The 17,391-nt window shown below is 38.9% G+C and overlaps 1 protein-coding gene across 1 annotated transcript in view; it reads right to left on the minus strand.

Moving 5' to 3' along the window:
* Window positions 1-17,391, minus strand: part of UBAP2 (ubiquitin associated protein 2) — a 170,752-nt gene that overhangs the window by 109,294 nt on the left and 44,067 nt on the right. The window contains 7 exon segments of the mRNA XM_084225407.1: window positions 476-648; window positions 1,614-1,885; window positions 3,395-3,608; window positions 4,277-4,466; window positions 5,513-5,580; window positions 10,613-10,665; window positions 16,842-16,945. Of these exon segments, the coding sequence (XP_084081533.1) occupies window positions 476-648; window positions 1,614-1,885; window positions 3,395-3,608; window positions 4,277-4,466; window positions 5,513-5,580; window positions 10,613-10,665; window positions 16,842-16,945 (1,074 nt within the window).

Raw genomic sequence — 17,391 nt, forward strand, 5'->3', positions numbered from 1 at the left:
GGCTGCTGTAGCATTTCAGTAAGAGCTTCTGCATATAGAAAGCCTAGCTTCTTTTCTCATTTTTTCATCCTGTATGAGCATCAGATCTGTAACTTGGTGCTAATCTACTAAGTAACATACATATATAGTACAAAGATCAATTCTGCTGGGTCAGATGGAGAACAACATGGGTAGTGAGGAACAAACCCCCAAAACACCAGAAAATCAGGGGAATTTAACATGAGAAAAAAATTCTACAAAGGATAGCTTATTAAAAGGTTATTTATATTCATGTCATCTCCAGCTTCACATCTACCCATCCAGGCAGATTTTGATTATCATTAGAGTAGAAAATTATCATTTAAGATACAGTCCACAGAAAACAAGTCATCATATTTTCTCCTTTCATTACATTTTAACCCTGTCATAATGGTTTTGGCTCAAACTTTACCCCCACAGGAACACCTGAGAATGCAGGAGGGCAACTCACACATACTTTACAGATTTTGAATATAAGTTATTGTTGGTCGCCTGGTTGGTATTCTCACTGCTTGAAGTTGATCCAAACTCTGGGAGTGTAGGCTCTGATCCAAACTCAAGAGCTCCAAACTGAACATTTAACCCTGTCATGTCTGCTGATCCAGGCATCTCCACAGCAGAGGCAGGAATCTTAAAGGAAGAAAAGAAGCCATAATGCTTTTGCATGCATCTGCAACCTGTAATTAATCCACTGATTCTGCTCTAATCTGGAGCTGAAGGAGTAAACCACTATTCCACAACAACAAAGCATCTTTGTACATCCCTCCCCTGTCCACCAATATTCATATTGTGGCTACTAAGTCAATCTAAAAATCACTCAGCAACAGCCATTTTCCATACAGAGCAACCAGCTATCTGCTTGCAAAAGATATCACCACAATATTTTGGACCCAATAACTATCCAGCTTAGTGCATCCTGCTTCATAGATAAGAATATACCCAGATCTTTGCCCTCTTTTTCCCTAGCAATTTATATAAAACATTTACCGAATCAAATCATAGAATCATTAAGGTTGGACAAGAACATTAAGATCAAGTCCAACTATTAAAGCCAGCACTACCAAACCATGTCTCTAAGCACCATGTCTTCACATCTTTCAAACAGTTCCAGGGATGGTAACTCTCTGGCTTACCTGGGCAGCCTGCTCTAGTGATTGACAACCCCCTCAGTGATGACATTTTTCGTAATATCCAATTTAAACCTTCCCTAGTGCAACTTGAGGCTGTTTCCTCTTGTCTTGTAACTTGTTACCTCAGAGAAGAGACCAATCTCCACCTGGCTACACCCTCGTTTCTAGAGAGTGATCAGGTTTCCCCTGAGCCTCCTTTTCTCTAGGTTGAGCCCCTGTAGCTCCCTCAAACATGTGCTCCAGACCTTCCCCAGCTCTGTTCCATTCTCTGGACATGCTCCAGCCCCTCAGTATCTTCCTTGTATGAGGGACCCAGAACTGGACACAGGATTTGAGGTGCAGCCTCACCAGTGCCTAGTATAGAGGGACAAGTCACTGCCCTGGTCCTGCTGGCTATGCTACCACTGACACAAGTTTTTGTGGTTTTTAAGTTTACTAATGATGAGCTATCAGTCAATTACCCACCTTGGATGCTGGAGTTATCCTCCTTTTTGGTGGTTTTATCTGTTTCTGCTGGGTTTGATGAACAGTCACTGCCTGGTTATCCATAGAGATAGTGGGGAGCTGTAATATTTTGCTAACAGCTGTAGAGGTGTCTACTGGTGATGGCTCTCGGAGTTTGACCTGGGAGGAGGATGACTCCAGCCCAGGAGGAGGAACAGGAACCACCTGCATTTGTTGCTGTCGCTGCGTCAGCTGGCTCAGAACTGGAGATGGCTCAGGCTGGGATTTAAAGTCTGGCCAGTGTTGGAAAAAAGGAAATTCAAAATTAAAGCATTGAACTCTGCTCTTCACAGTTTTACTCTTTATGCAAGAATTTGGGTAATGCTTAATAGTTATGATTCTATAGCATTAGCATGGTTCTTTTCAGACATCACAGGGGTTTCACATGGATCATTAACACTATAACACTAAAAAGGACAACAGTTGATACATCTTCTACTTTAAATAAACAGCTGTGGCCAAGCATTATTTAGTTTTTTTCCAAAAATGTGTAAACAAACCTATCTACACAGTCATAATATAATCACACACAAATTCTCAAAAACTGTTACATAGTATTTTAATCAAACAGTTCAAGTGTCACTGTAATTAACTGTGCTAATATAATGTGATTAATTCCAAGGGGTAAAGAGTTGTTGCAATTTAGAGGTATTATGAGTTAGGATTCCCTTCCCCTGCAAAGAAGAAGAGTAAAAAAAAAAAAGGAAGTCTTCCATCATCTCATAACAGCTGAGAATCAAAGAGATGCTGGACATGAACAGGTTTTTTGCTCCAGTCTTCCCTTTCATAGTTTTTGGATGCTGAAAGCCATGAGGTGACCTAAAGCACTGGTCAACCACCACAGAGACCTCCAGCATTTCCAGTGTGAAGGAGTTTTAACTCAGTTGGTGAAGTTCATTAGAAAGCATTAAAATGTACATAATTTTTTTTTTTTTAAGAATTTCTGCACGTCAAAGATAGAAATTACTACCAATGGCTGCTTATCTACACATATACACACACATAGGAGACACAAGAGCTATCTTCCTCACAGTGAGGCTACTGCTAGGAACAACACTACAAAAAATAAGTTTCTATTATTCTCACTGTTGCTACTAATTTTACTCAATTACAACAAGAAAAAATTCATACAATTATAAATATACAAAACAAGTAACCTGAATCTTTCACAGCACACTACAGAAAGAACACTGAGGCGTGATGCACATTATGAAGAAATTATACAGTACTCATTCAAAATTCATGTAATGATTAGAAGAGAGAATTTGGTAAAAAACAAAATACAAGTACACAACTTAACACTCAGCTAAAAGAAGCACAGGTAGAATGAAAATACGTTATTTTCCACTTAAAAAACAGTCACCAACAAAATTCCGTGTAAATAATCAAACACACTAAATCAAAGATGTCACTACCTGGAAGGCTCAGTAACTTTAAAAATGTAATGACATTTAGGGATAGGCTTAAGGTTAACAAAACTTAGTTTATTATATACTTGTGATGTTTATTACCAGCAAATAAGCATAACACTTAAAATGTTGCAAGTATTGTAACATTTACTAGGATTAAATTTTGTAATTACTAGGATTAAATTTTTTTGGAAAATTTAATTATTGTATTACTAGGACTAAATTTTTTTTAAAAGTCTTTAATTAAAGTAATTTTAAGCTATCATTGGCATTAAGGAATCTTACTGGTTAATATAAAGAGAAATAGAGAAGAATCTGTGTCAAAGCACTTACCAAACTGACTGAGGACTGAGGACTGAGTACTAGGTGGTTTTAGATCCCAGGATGACGCAGCAACTGTGCTAGTGGTGGCAGAACTGCTATTGGTTTGTTGAGAGGTAAACTGACCTAATCCTGGTGATTTCAATTGGTCCAAGATTTGAGAAGCAGTAGAGTTTGCCAATTTAGAAGATCTGAGCTCTCCAAAGCCAGAACAAAGAACTGCCGACTACCAAAAGACAAAGAAGAAAAGGGGAAGGGGTGGAGTTAATATTTTAACTAATAATTTTAACACAATCATAGGGTCAATGCCTACAGCTGCTATATGGCAGCAACTAAAATCTTTTCAGACTTAGATTACTAACAAATGACCAGTAAAAACTTCCACCACTGTAATCACAATAATACTAACTTACTTGAACCTACGGATCTCAAAATATCATAGATTTACTAATAGTTGGACAAACTTTTAGAGAATAAACACCTCACCTCATACACTCAAAAGTGACTGAGAAACAGGCAAGCTTCCACAAGAAGCAGTTGAGTATGTGCTTGGAAATAACACATCCATTTTCTGGCCTAGAACTCTTAACTATAAACAAATTATTTTATCCTACATCAGCAAGCAATGAGCACACTGCTCTTTAATCAAAAATTAATACAAATACTTTATGTTAATGCAGAAATAACCACCCAGCAAAATGAAAAAAGCAATTTGGTGGGGGGGTGGGGGGGGGGGTGCTAAAGGAAATAATTACATTCTTCATTTTAATTTTTCAACAAATACCAAAACACCTCATGAAATGACCAGCACTGGAAAAGTTGTTAAACCTGAAATATTTACTCATGAACAACATTTAGAAAACAAAATATTCAGAAAGCATAAGATAGTTTTACCAGACTCTGAGGAGAGTAAGAGTTTACAGCACTGGAGCTGCCTGTTCCTGATGCCATCTGGGTGCTGTGCTGAGAATTTGTGAATACTAAGGCTTGGCCAAAGGTTTGCTGCTGGGGAGACTCAAATGAGTTGCCTTCTGTCTCTTGGGTAGATGTCACCGGCTTTTGAAGCAGTGTCACCAAATCAATGCTGTAAGACAAAGTGAAACTTGGCTGGAATGAACACAGTAATTAAACTTCAGTGACGCTGAAGAAAGCACTAGCAATACTAAAGCTGCCATCCCAGCAATAAAATTATTACTGATTAGAAGCCTTTTCAAATGTTTTTTGTCTACCATACAAGAGAGAGAAGGGAGCTTTTTGCTAGTAGCTAACACACAAAAAAATTTCACCCCAATTTGAGTGGATGAACTAAAACATTTTCTAACATAATCTGAGGGACATCCTCTGGAAGAACAGAACAAAAAACACATGAATATACTACCTTTAAGAAAGAAAGAAATATAAATTGTACACCATGCCTCATGCAAATCAAACTCATATAATATGGAAAATTTTGCTGCAGTACAGCAGAATCAGGACATTTGGAACCATTAGCCTATCTAGTTTTCAGATCTCATGCTATCCAACTATCAAAGCCTTCATCACTATACTTTAATGTGCTCTCCAGGAACATGAAGCTAATGGAAGCAGCTGATTCCACAACATCACTAGCAATGCATTTGAAGACAAAGGCAAGCAAAGGAAAGCAGCAACTGGCCTATTTTTGGTTCTTGATCTTAACTCTCTATCATCAGTAAAGGCTTGTAACTGTGATGTTCACCAGGGAATTCACCTTTCTGTCAATGCAATCTTTCATTTAACACATCTGTCAAAGCACTACACTCTGAACACTTTCTGCATCTACAAAGACAGGCTTTCCCATTTTCTGGACACTAAAGCCAGAGCTTCCTTTTCAACAGCAAAAAAATTTTTCTTCCTGCCTGCACGCAGTCCTGATGCAGAAGATGTTATGCTCACACATTTGATAAGTTTGTCTCCACTTTCACAGTCAAAAATACATAACTCAGGAACTCACAGAAACAACAATTTGCAAGCAGGGCTTTTTCAATTTTTAGATGAGTTTGACCAACCTCTGACAGAGTTTTTATTCAATATTTTATGTGTCCAAGTTAACATTGCTTAATCAAGGAGAAGGTTTTTAAAGTATAGGGAAAACATTGAAGAAGAGCTTACCTTTGCCCAGGAGTCACATGATTTTCAGCTGGAACAGAAGATGCAGTGAAGACTTTTGTTTCAGAAAGCTGAAAAAGAGATGGGGGAAGAATTTCATATGCTCACATTTTCTTCCTGCAACATCTGCAGAAATTCCATTTTGGTCATGCACTTTCAAGATAAAAATAAAGTCAAACGACCATTACAAACAGCAACTCTGAAGCTCTGCTTAAAAAGACAAAAAACATGTAGTCAAACTTCAGTAAAATCTTCTCCACAGAATCAAGTACCTATTTAATTAGAGGGCTGGGTTAGGAAATTTGACCTACTGACAACACACACCAGCATAGAACTGTATACCAATGTAACTACATCAGCTTGGGAAACAGTTTAACTGAAACACACCAGTAGAAATTAATTAATGTGACAGTCATTCTACCATCAACGAGCAGACAATTTATGACACTGCAGAGCAACTCTGACAAATCTTACTGCACAAGGGTAACACATTGCACTGCTCCCACTCATTCCATGTATCCTTGCATCTGACATTTCAGCTCCCACCACTAGCAGATGCAGGTAAGTACAGGTAAGTTCAGTGAACCAGCATTCGTGGTTCCTTCTTGGCAGCTCTGTTAGGAGAGGCAGTAACATCTTTAAGTGAGTGCTCTGAGAGCACGAGCTGGGAAACTGTAATAAAATGAGAGCCATGCTGACACTCATGTAACAAGTCAGACCACCCACAGAGGAAGGCTGCACTGTTTTCACCATGCTGTTACAATACAGAGAGATACTCGCACAGGCACCTGGTGAAGTAGAGCTGGTTGGGACTTCGGGGGAAAAGAGGGGGTTGTTTTTTGCCATGTGGTTGGATTTTTAAAATACTTTTTCTTGTTTAAAAAGTAGTAGTTGAACAGCTACAACTTCCTAGGGCTAATCTGTTTCTATTGACAGGAGTACTTGCAAACCAGAATAGATCTTAAGCCAGTACAGGTTGGGTTTAGCAAGACAAAGCTATGCATTTACAATGTTTGTATTATCACAAAATTATCCTTAATTGCTTTAGTAGCCCTGTCTTTGACTGAAGAATAACTGACCTATTCAAAGAACACCTTTAGAATGTGCCATATGACACAGCTCTTCTAGGAATGAGGCATTTTCAACTGCACACATTTCTAGCAGTTTAAAGGACATCAAGGACATGAGCTGATTTCACTTGCCATCTCACAGGCAGCTCCACTGAGAGCATGTGTATTCCTGAACATGGACATCTGACAGGGGTCTCCTATGAATCACTGTTGATTTAACAAGGGCACAGAAGGGCTGACTGGGAGGAAATCACTACTCAGACGCAGAGTAGAGATATCCCACATACTCTCCCAGCACCCTTTTGCAAAGAGCACCTAAGACCATGAAGAAATCAGTCCTAACACAGTTCCTCCCTCCATTTCTTACCCTTCCCTTGCTACCAACACAATGCACTTTAATCCCTCATTTCTGGATCACTTGTCCTGAGATGAACGCTGACAGCCCACAACTCTGTGTACTGACCAAAACAAAGAAAGAACATTCCACTTAAGTACATTTCAGTTAAAAAGGCTGTTCCTTTTATTGTTCAGCACTTTCCCCATGATGTGTTTTATTTTAGAGCAATGCGTACTGTACTTTCTCAGGTATTATGATATTCCTGCATTACATGGCACAAGAAGGTCAGCTAATGGCACAAGCAGCACTCCATGGTCTGCAATCCCTTGGTTAAATATTAAATTCTTTGTAATGTCAACAGTTTCTTACACTCACATAAGCGAGGAAAAGACTAACCACGGACAAACACTGATGAACCCCAAAAATTCAGCAAATTAAGGAGACTGAGGATGTTTGTGACAATGCAAATGCATGCCTGATGTGTGAGAGAATAAATGCTCTCTACAGATGAACCAGCATGCAAACAAAAGTCTCCAGCTACCAGCTCAGTTACATTGACATTTACACTACAACCTGTGGCAAACTCACTGCCAAAAGATCCAATCAAGCACTTAATTCAGTACTCTGCAGGGGTTACGGCATTCGTCAAAACATGTATTTCGTGCTGTGGCAGCTGAAAAGTTTTATCACCAGACGTATTTAGTATTTCTCAGAAGTAGTATTTTCAGCTCCCAACCAAGCCATTATGCTTGCTGCACACTACACTCACAAATCTTTCACTGAGGCTCTGGCATTTTCACAGAACTGAACGAATAGTTTTGAGCCATTTGTCGGTGTTGGCCTCACAGTGGTATGTCCTCCATCTGCAGTGAAATGCCCATGCTTTCCAGCTCCTGTTCCTATAATAAAATCATTCTCCAATCACCAAACAGACAATGCACTTGACAACTAGCTATCAGCTCCTAAAGGAGTACAGGAATGGTGAGGAGAAGAGGAAAATATACTCCAGCATCCTCACAGAAACTCAACATCAACAAATCAGAAATTTAAAAAAAGCTTATTACTGTTTTGGTATGATGTAGTGAGGGTAAAGAAACTAAAACAACTTCTCATGCTTCTTCCTGGTAAAGAAACCACTTCCAACAAAACAACCTTTTTTTCTTCCATTTCCTTTGTTTCTTCCCTTTCCTTTTTTTAAAATAAGTGTTGCTGTGGTTTCAAATAAAAAACAGAAAATGTTTGCCACTACCCACTTTCCAGCAATTTGTATTTATTCTGCTTCTTTCCTTTGGAAAAATTGCTGTAGTTAAACTTTACTTTCTTTTAAGAGCAAAATCCGATAGTACCTCAATATTTGTCTAGTCCTAAATTGTTCAATATCCCTGAATATCCCTTTAACAAAACACAACCTCCTATTTTCACTGCAAGCAGCTTCCATTCTATTTAACAGCACCTTGACAAACCATTATACTTGCATAATACTCCCTGCAAAAGATAAGGACCAGACAGGACTATTAGGTCACAAAGACCTAATTCTTCTTGGGTCAAACAATGTTAAATTTCACTCACTTGCTCATAACTTGTATCTGACTAGAGAATACCACATTTAAGCAGAAATATTCTTTAGAAAAACACCTGGTCTTTCCCTGCAGACAGTAAATATATCAGCTTCCTTGGTTCTTTTAATCAACAGTTATGTCACTAAAACTGTTTGTCACACATTTAAATGCTTAATTACAAACTTAAACTAGACTAAAACCAGAGTCCATTTTAAGCTCCTAAAGTAACTAATGCTGCTGGCTGGGCTACGGGGTGTACCTAGGAGCTGCATCAAAGCTGGATAGCTCAGCTCTGAGGGGGGCTAATCAGCCCAAGCTCTGGCAGTGCCCCCAGCTTATGCCTTAGCAAGCCTTTAGTGATATACAGCTCAGTGATTATCAGCTCATGAGTGATTTCAGCTCTTTAGGCTAGCTAGGCTTGGCTGGGGCACCCAGCAGGCACTCAGAAGACCGGGAAAGAGAGGAGAGTGCTGTATGAGGTTCCAAGACGATGTCTTTATTGGTTTTCTTTGTAGCTCTTCCACGGAGTGTCTCGAAGGGTCTCAGGGACAGCGGCTCCGACGAGCCGGGCAGAAACAGGGGTTTATATAGGGTTAGGGAGGATTGAGAATTGTCCAATGGTAAGGGTTAAAGGAAAGTGACCTATAGCTTTACAGAGAGATAAGTCAGGGTCCGAGAGCGGGAGAGAGGGGCTCTTTTTGTCCAGTCATCCTGACTCAGCATTCTGTCTCTGAACGCCAAGGCAGGTTCGCAGGGCCTGTGCCTGCTACAAGTAACCCTTTCAGATTCCCTAAACTAAAATCTCCCTTCTCAAGGATCTTTGATCAGATATTTTCAGCTATTATACACAATTTTTCATCTGTAAAAGTAGTGAGAAATTGGATTTGGTACTTAATAATCAAGTTCAGGAGCATCCACATACAGAAACATAACTCAAGAATGACTAAGAGATGGGGAAGAGTGCCAACAGGCAAAAATACTACAATAGGAGCTTTTTTTAATACAGCATCAGCTCATGCTGAGCTGTTCTTTTTTCATCATCCACTACAATCCTGGAAACTTTTGAATTGCTGCTTTCCAGATACCAGGCCCTTGTTCTGAAGGTGTGTCTTTATTCCTATAAAACAAATGGATACTTGGCTATATTAAAGTATTTTTCATTGGAACAATTCAAATCTTGCAGAGGTCCAAATCTCACCGCATGACTGGCTTACTTCTAAATGCTGTTCCAATAGATTTTGTGTTTTACAAACATTTTATTAAGCAATTACTTCGGTTTTACTTCCCAATCATTGACTGAGGCACTAGATGGCATCTGGCCCCAGACTGGGAGGACTAATAGCCTTCTTAAAAAAGTCCACATTCAGTAAGGGTCCTTCTGTAACAAATTTGCAAGACAGATTTCAGTACACTAAAATGTTTTGTGATAGAATGCAATTTATTTTTAGAACAAAAGATATATCATATTTTCCCCTTTTTTTTTTTTTTTGTGCATCTTTTGGGCTAATGTATCAGCATCTTGACATTTCATTCAATCTTTCTGAATATTAGCAGACAAATAATTTTCTCCTAGGTTATAGGGATTTTTCCAGGATCCCAAATAAATAAAAATTAACAATGGGCTAGAGATTTCAAAATTCATTTGCAAATTATTCTAGTTAAAATAAATTCTATCCGTACTCAGCATTGCTCAACACCCCTCCCTTACAACAAATGCTGTATTGTACCAGCATCAAACGGGGGTGAGTACAGCCCACAGATTTCCACCATTCTTAGCCCTTAGTCCACTTCTAGCACACTGAGGAAACTAAAGACAGGCTTAAAATACGTCAGCTTTTGATGACATTAACTGATAGAGAAAACCTAGGAATTTAAGGATTTCTTTCAATTCTCTCAAAAGATACATCCCTATCATTAGGTAAGGATGGAGTTTCCATATCAGTTATATGAAACATTCACACATTTCCAGGACAAGCATTGACATTACACCTTGTAGGAGGAGGCAAAAGGGGTGACTTATCTTCACTCTACTGAAAATTAACTTGAAATAATAGGTTACTTCAAATATTTAGTTTTTGAAAACAACACAAACTCTGAAGAGAATAATCAATTGGTATATCCAGCCAGTTGCACTTACATCTTCATTCCAGTCTTCTGCTGTCCATTCTTCTATTGAGTTCTTCCATGCTCCTATTATAATAGGGGAAAGAAAGAAAACAGGTACAAGTTAAAGGCACAACACTGTATTTCAATCCTTCTGCTTTACAAGCAATCCTGTTTTCATTATCAGTGGAACACAAAGCAAGGAGATGGAGGTTGGAAATGTTTGGAAACGTGGTTGGAAGCTCTAAGAAACTGGTCTGCAGAATTAAAATTTTGGGAGGGAAACACCACCACTCCTCCCTGCCCCTGATTTCTGATTTCAGGAATTTCTTAGTCATTATGGTAGCGGACTCAATTTGCATGAACGCACATCTGCATCCAGTGATTAATCCCAAATATTGGATGAACTTCCTCCTGTGGGTCCAATGGCAGTCAGAGGTTACTCAACCCTCCCGGAGGATCCCCTAGTTTCACACACAAATTCATTCAGAACAAAACACAACCACCAACACCTGCTCCAAGACCCAGAATACTACTTTCAACACATTCAATTTCAAGACCCAAGCTATGCCTGTGGAGACTACTTTCCAACCTGTTAATTCACTCCTCAGAGTAGCACAACTCCAATTCCTTCCCCTGAGAGAGCAACTTATTTTAGAACAATTCTTATGATGGTAGCAGGACAATCTTTAAATTTCCACTGTAGCTAAAAAACACTTCCTGTAACTTGTGGCACACTAGATTTGGCAAACTCTGGAGCACAGTGAAGCATGCAGAAATAGGAAAACCACAGAAACCAAGCCTATGGATGCAAAACCCCAACCCCTTCTATAGGAAACAGCAGGTACAGACATGCAAGAGCAATAAAGGGACTGAAGGCCTTGACCACCGGCAGCAATACAGGAAAGGTGATTCCAACAACGAGAGCCTTTGTGTAAACTGCACAACCACGAGCAAAGAAAACAACAGCACCAAAGGCAGCGCCGCCAGCACCCTGGATCAAGTACAAAGCAAAGAGACTGCTGCTTCAATCACCTCCTTTCATTTAACCAGGAACTGGTCTGAGACACATTAATACAGAAACAAGCCCCATAAAGACAGCATCAAAGCCACCTGGTACTAATGCCAGAACTGCATTGGTGCTCCCTCTTGTACCCCACGACACCAGAGCAGGTTTTAGCAGAGGAGGGTTGAGCGGCGCCAGACCAGTCAGGCAAATGGGCTGACCATGGAAGTTACACACAGTGGGGGGAAGAGAGGGGAACTATACCTTGGAATCCAAAATTATTTGGCAGGTCCTGAGCAAAGTAACATCTGCTCTGTGTGGGCTCTGTGGAGCAATACAGAGTTCCCTGAAACATTTCATGCTCACATTTTAGCAAATGGTCCCTACCCAGGGATGATGTTTTTAGGAATAACCATACCCTGTAGCACAATTACTACAATGCCTCAAATTTCAAGAGTAATTCACACATTTCTACAGAAATCCTAGAAGGAGAAAAAGTCCAATGAGCAGCAGTTTTTAGAGGAACAGTTTATTTTCTTTCCCTTCCCCTGACCAGCACAAAATCCCTTCCCCCAGTATTTCTTCTTTGAAGAAGAAACCAAAGTATTTGCCCTGCTTATATTTATCTTCCATAAGCCAGTGCCAAGGCCTGTCTCTAGAAGACAAGCTTTGCACTGACACCAGAACACTGAAACAGAGCTCGGAGTCTGATAAAATAAACACTAGAAGAGCACAAGTACATCAAGTCAGACTCCTGAGTATTTTCCACCACCTTTGGGAGACCAAACCTACTCAAAATAATACTTGTGATGTTTTCCTGACATTAAATTTAAACAACTGTCTGTTGTTCCCTCTTATAAAACTAATCATAAGGGTTTATTCTTTTGAATACTCTGTACAGCCTTTCACCCTTTTATTAGTTTATCCAGGCTGCCAAGTTTATTTGTGTCATTTACTAACACTCTTCCTTCCCAACTCAATCATTCCACTCTCAGTGATTTCAGTTCTCTTCTCTGCACTAAATTAATTTTCTGAACGTCTTCCTCCTATTGATGGGATTTCTAAGTCAGATCTTGCCACAGGCACATCAATTTCTTTTTAGCTCAAAATCTACCTTGGCATTACTGCAACTCATGCATCCTCTTCTCAATCTTCCCCCAAGCTTTGCAAAGCATTACAATTCAACAGTTTTTTTCCTTTCAATCAAAATTATGTTTTGTGTTTTCTAGGATCCTTATCATACAAGCTTCAACCTAGGTGGTTATTTGTGACTCTTTCCACTTTTTCTCTGTAACAAGTTCCATGTAGAAAGTCATCAAGCCAATAAAAACAGAATAGATCTTTTGATGAGTCTTCAGCTACCTTCCTCCAAATAGCCTCTCTCCCTGTCACACTCCTTAAAATTTTACCATTTCTTCGAATAATCATTTATATTAACCCCAAAATAAATTTAACTTGTTCTATGCTGAACTTATGTACTAGTTCTTTCCTTCTGGATTTGTATTCTAGAAAGACTTGAAGGTTTCTTAAAATGTTCCTTCTGACTTTTACAGCAGATATTGAAAAAAAACAAACCAAACACAAAATCCCCATAAAACAAAAACCCAAATACCAACTTCCTTGTACCTTCCAAGGAACACAACTGTCTCTCTTGAAAGTTACCCTATAATTTATTTTTTATTTCTAGTCATTCTTCAGTTTCAGAGTAATTTAAGGCTGTTCATAACTAAGGTAACAAAGGAAGTTTTTCCATGAAACTTATGAAACTCTATCAAAGTAGTGACATGAGTAAATTACCAGAACACAAGGCCATTTTTACAACCAACTTTGAGAACTGAGCAACTCCAATACAATTTATGTATAAGAACTGCTGTGATTTGCACTCATTTTCTCCCACTGCCCTGTACATTAGAAAAAAGGTAAGAGAGAAATGAGGCTGCTCAAGTTTATTTCCTCTTGCATAAGGACTCGTAATTTTGTTTCTCTTCATCAATCCCTTCTCTTTGCTTTCATCCGTACATTATTTCTATATAAATTAGGACACAGGAAAACTGATGCTGCATTATTTGGAATACAATTAGATATAATGTTATGAACTATTCAAGATTTGCCCGTCAGTCTATATTTCAGCCAATACTAAATTCTACCTTCACAGAACCAGCTAGCTTTTCTACTGGATTACACAATGGTGCACTTAGAAAGGCTTTCAAGTTATCACGACGCCTCTGGCATCAGCAATAATTCAGGGCATGAGGTTCTAGAGCACTTGCAGAGTACATATGACAGAAACTACATTTTGGAAACAAATACTGTATTTATTTTGTATGAAAATACTCATTTTTCCAGCAGTGGCAAAACAAAAAAAATACTTAGTACATAACTGAGAATGTCACAAAGAGTTTATATTGGTCTAATATCTCCAGAAAATATTTTGGTAAGCAAAGATCTCTTATTCCTCTAGGCAGTTACCCAGTTACCACTGCTTTAATGTAACTGCAGATGAAAGACACTAGTTTTCCAAGTAGATAGCATGAGCTAATATTTTTTACCTTCTTTTTAGATTAAATAAGAAAAGGGACTGGGTAATGAGGAATAAAGAGAGCCTGTCCTTCCTGTATAAACTCTTACCTGACATTTATAAAGCTCACTGAAAGCTTTATTGTTTTCCATACATATACAGTTCCCAAATTCAAAACTTTAGTTGACTCCCCCTTGGGAACTTAACTGGGTCATTGATTCGTAATTAACAAAGCATCACTGTAAATTTAGGGGGGGAACATGAAAATTAATATTTGGAATTAACAAATCAATTCATGCTCAACTTTACACAAACTACTTCAAACCCCATACCTAGTCTGCCATTGTCCCCCCCAGCACTGCTTCCATGTTTCTTCCCATCAGTCTCTTCTGTAAAATTACCACCCCAGCTGCAGTTTCCTCTAAAAACCCTCAAGATGCTTTCCATCAAAAGCCTGAAAGTACTACCCACTTGACAACTGATGATTCAATTTTAAAGCCTGTTCTTTCTGAAGTGCTTCCTTTTGCCCAGATATTTCTTTCAGACATTCCTAGAGCTTGTCTACAACACCATAAAAGAAAGCGTTCTTTAGAGACATTTTTGTTTTGTCACTTATTGTACCTTTTTAATTTGAAAGTAAATTAAGATTAGTGACAAAAAGGTACTTAACACCCAACAAGAACATTCACATTTACCTAGTTTACTTTAATTTTCCGCTAATCAAGTAATTTTGCAGGAACTCCCTCACAATGACACCCACTCATTCGTACCTCAAAGATTCATTCATCTGACAAGGCCAGAGAAAATTCTCAAATGCCTTCTCACATCTTCTTCCTACAATGCTTCCCAAATTTCCGTACATGCCTTAAGCTGTGTTATTGAAGTCCAGTGTGGTTGTTGGTGACATGTGCACAGCAAAAATGCGCTTGACATCCAAACAGAAATTCCACACATCAAAACTCTGAATTTCCACCACTCTGTCAGCAACACACCTCTCATGATGACATGTTCATACTGTTAGAGGGATCTGTTTACCCACACCAAACTACTCTTATTCCTAAGCAGATTTCTTCCATTACTTAACACTGAGTAAGGAGGACAAGGAGGCTCTGCCTCTGCCTACAAGGACAGAGGCTGCTGTAACAGAGACACAGAGGCTATTCTGAGTCTCAGAACACTTGAATTCATTTTGGAAGTAAAGCACAAGTCCTATGTAAGCTATATCCTTACATCTGCAATAGTAGTAACAAACCCATGATTTTCTATCTCTGGTCCAATCTCCTAGTACCTTTCTTGCAGATGTTTAGTCAGTTAACCTATAGCTTTTGCAACGCTTGTGATAACATACCCTGCCCCTTGCTAACAGGTAGCAAACAATAACATAAGAATCCCCAAAGGAATTTTCAAGACATTAGTTATCTTCCTTATTTGAAAAACTAATGTGAGTGAAAACAAAAGGTGTATTTCTGTTTGTGCTACAGCACCAAGGAATTTAAGAAGTAATTCCTTAGAGAGATACCATATTTAGCAAGAATGCTCCCATTAACAACCACTAATATACTCAAAGCCACTCTTCCACACTGGTTGAGAAGGCAGTCAGAGTGACAAGACAGCTGCTTAATAAGGCTCCCTAAATTTTGAGCCCATTGTCTTCTCTAGTTAAGTGGAAAATGGCTTGTAAGACATTTAGAAAGCTGTATCTCAAGTGCTCACAGCAGAGCTCAACAGAGCACACTGTGCCCTTCAGGACCAGCTTCCACACTTGACACAGGAGTTGATGAAAAATCACCTGAGTAGGTTTCACCAATGAAGAGATCAGAAGAGTCATCCATTGCTGCAGTTAAAAGAAATACACTCAATGGCTCCCAAGTGAGGACAAAAACATGCATGACTTTCTCCATTCTAACACGTGGTTTACTTTGCCTTCATCTCCTATCACAGAACACAGGAAGCAGCAAGATATCCTATTTTTTCCATCACATATAAGCAGGCCACCCTCATTTCTGAATCATCATGAGACCACTGCCAAATGGTTCCTTTTCCAAACTATGTCAGTCTTTTGCCTTTAGCTGGAAATGTGTACTTCTCACTTGAAACTTCATACAGAAACACACATCTGCCTTGATCTTCAGACAGGTCAACGGCTTTTTGGCTTCAATTCAAGTGCCTACTTGTGCTTTAGTTAGTAATTTTTGTCTTCAGAAGTTGCAGATCTTGAAACTCTTCTCCATCCAGAGACTCACATCCTTACATATCTGCATTGTGCAGATGGAGCTTCCAAAGCCATCCCAGTGTCACTGAGTGAATTCATACTCGTGAACTTTTTCTTTTCTTTTTCTTCTTAGATATTCACATCCTAATGCCTAAAGCCTGTGGACCAATCAGTTCTAGGACTTACGCTCCTTAACTACATTCAGTGAGATCTTAAGCAGTATTAAGATATCTAAAGACTTCTTTACATACAAGGTTCTTGCAGTGACTCTTCAAATTCCTCTGTCCCCCAAGGGTTTATTGGTACTATAACAAAAGAATTGCAAAATGCCTGCCTTCCTTCTCACCAGAGAGACACTCAAGCTCTGCACATCAGCAGCAGCTAAATTCAAAAATCACCTAACATCTGTGTCACAAGAGATGTATACAAATTTTCAAAAGTGAATTGAACACTAACAGAATGGTTATTATAGCTGCAATATGCTACAGATCTTCATTCCAATCCTTCCACTTCTTGAAGCATCTTACCAGTTCCATCATCTGCATCATTCTGACCAGTCTCCCAGATCTCTGACTTTGTCCCAAAGCCATCAGTGGCAGAAGACTCCGTATAGTCTGCAGGATTAAATGTCCTAGAGTTTTGAAAGTTAAGAAATGGAAGAGAACACATGGGTCATTCAGTGAGCATAAGTGTCATAATTTTTAGCTGAAGTTGTATTAGAGTTAACATCTTGATTTCCACATAAGTTATCTTTTCAGCTCTTAATTAAAAAAAAAATTCTTCTATGAGCAGACAGAGATAAAAAGGGAGAAAAGAGAGTAAGAGAAAAAAGTGAAGAGACTGGTAAACAAAATTCCTGTAGAGACACTGAACCAAATAAATTCCTGAAAAACCAGCATCCCAATTCCTCCCAGTGTTATAAAGCATTAGCTTATACACACAACGATAAGACTCTCTCAACAGGTAAGTTTTTCAGCAGGTGGCTGACTGATAAGTGACCAGTATCATGTCCTTTCATAGCACCAGTAAGATTATTTCAAAGTGCTCTGCTGACACCAATGTCAAAGATACACAGAT

Source organism: Fringilla coelebs (genome assembly GCF_963513975.1).
Source record: "Fringilla coelebs genome assembly, chromosome: Z".
NCBI lineage: Eukaryota > Metazoa > Chordata > Aves > Passeriformes > Fringillidae > Fringilla > Fringilla coelebs.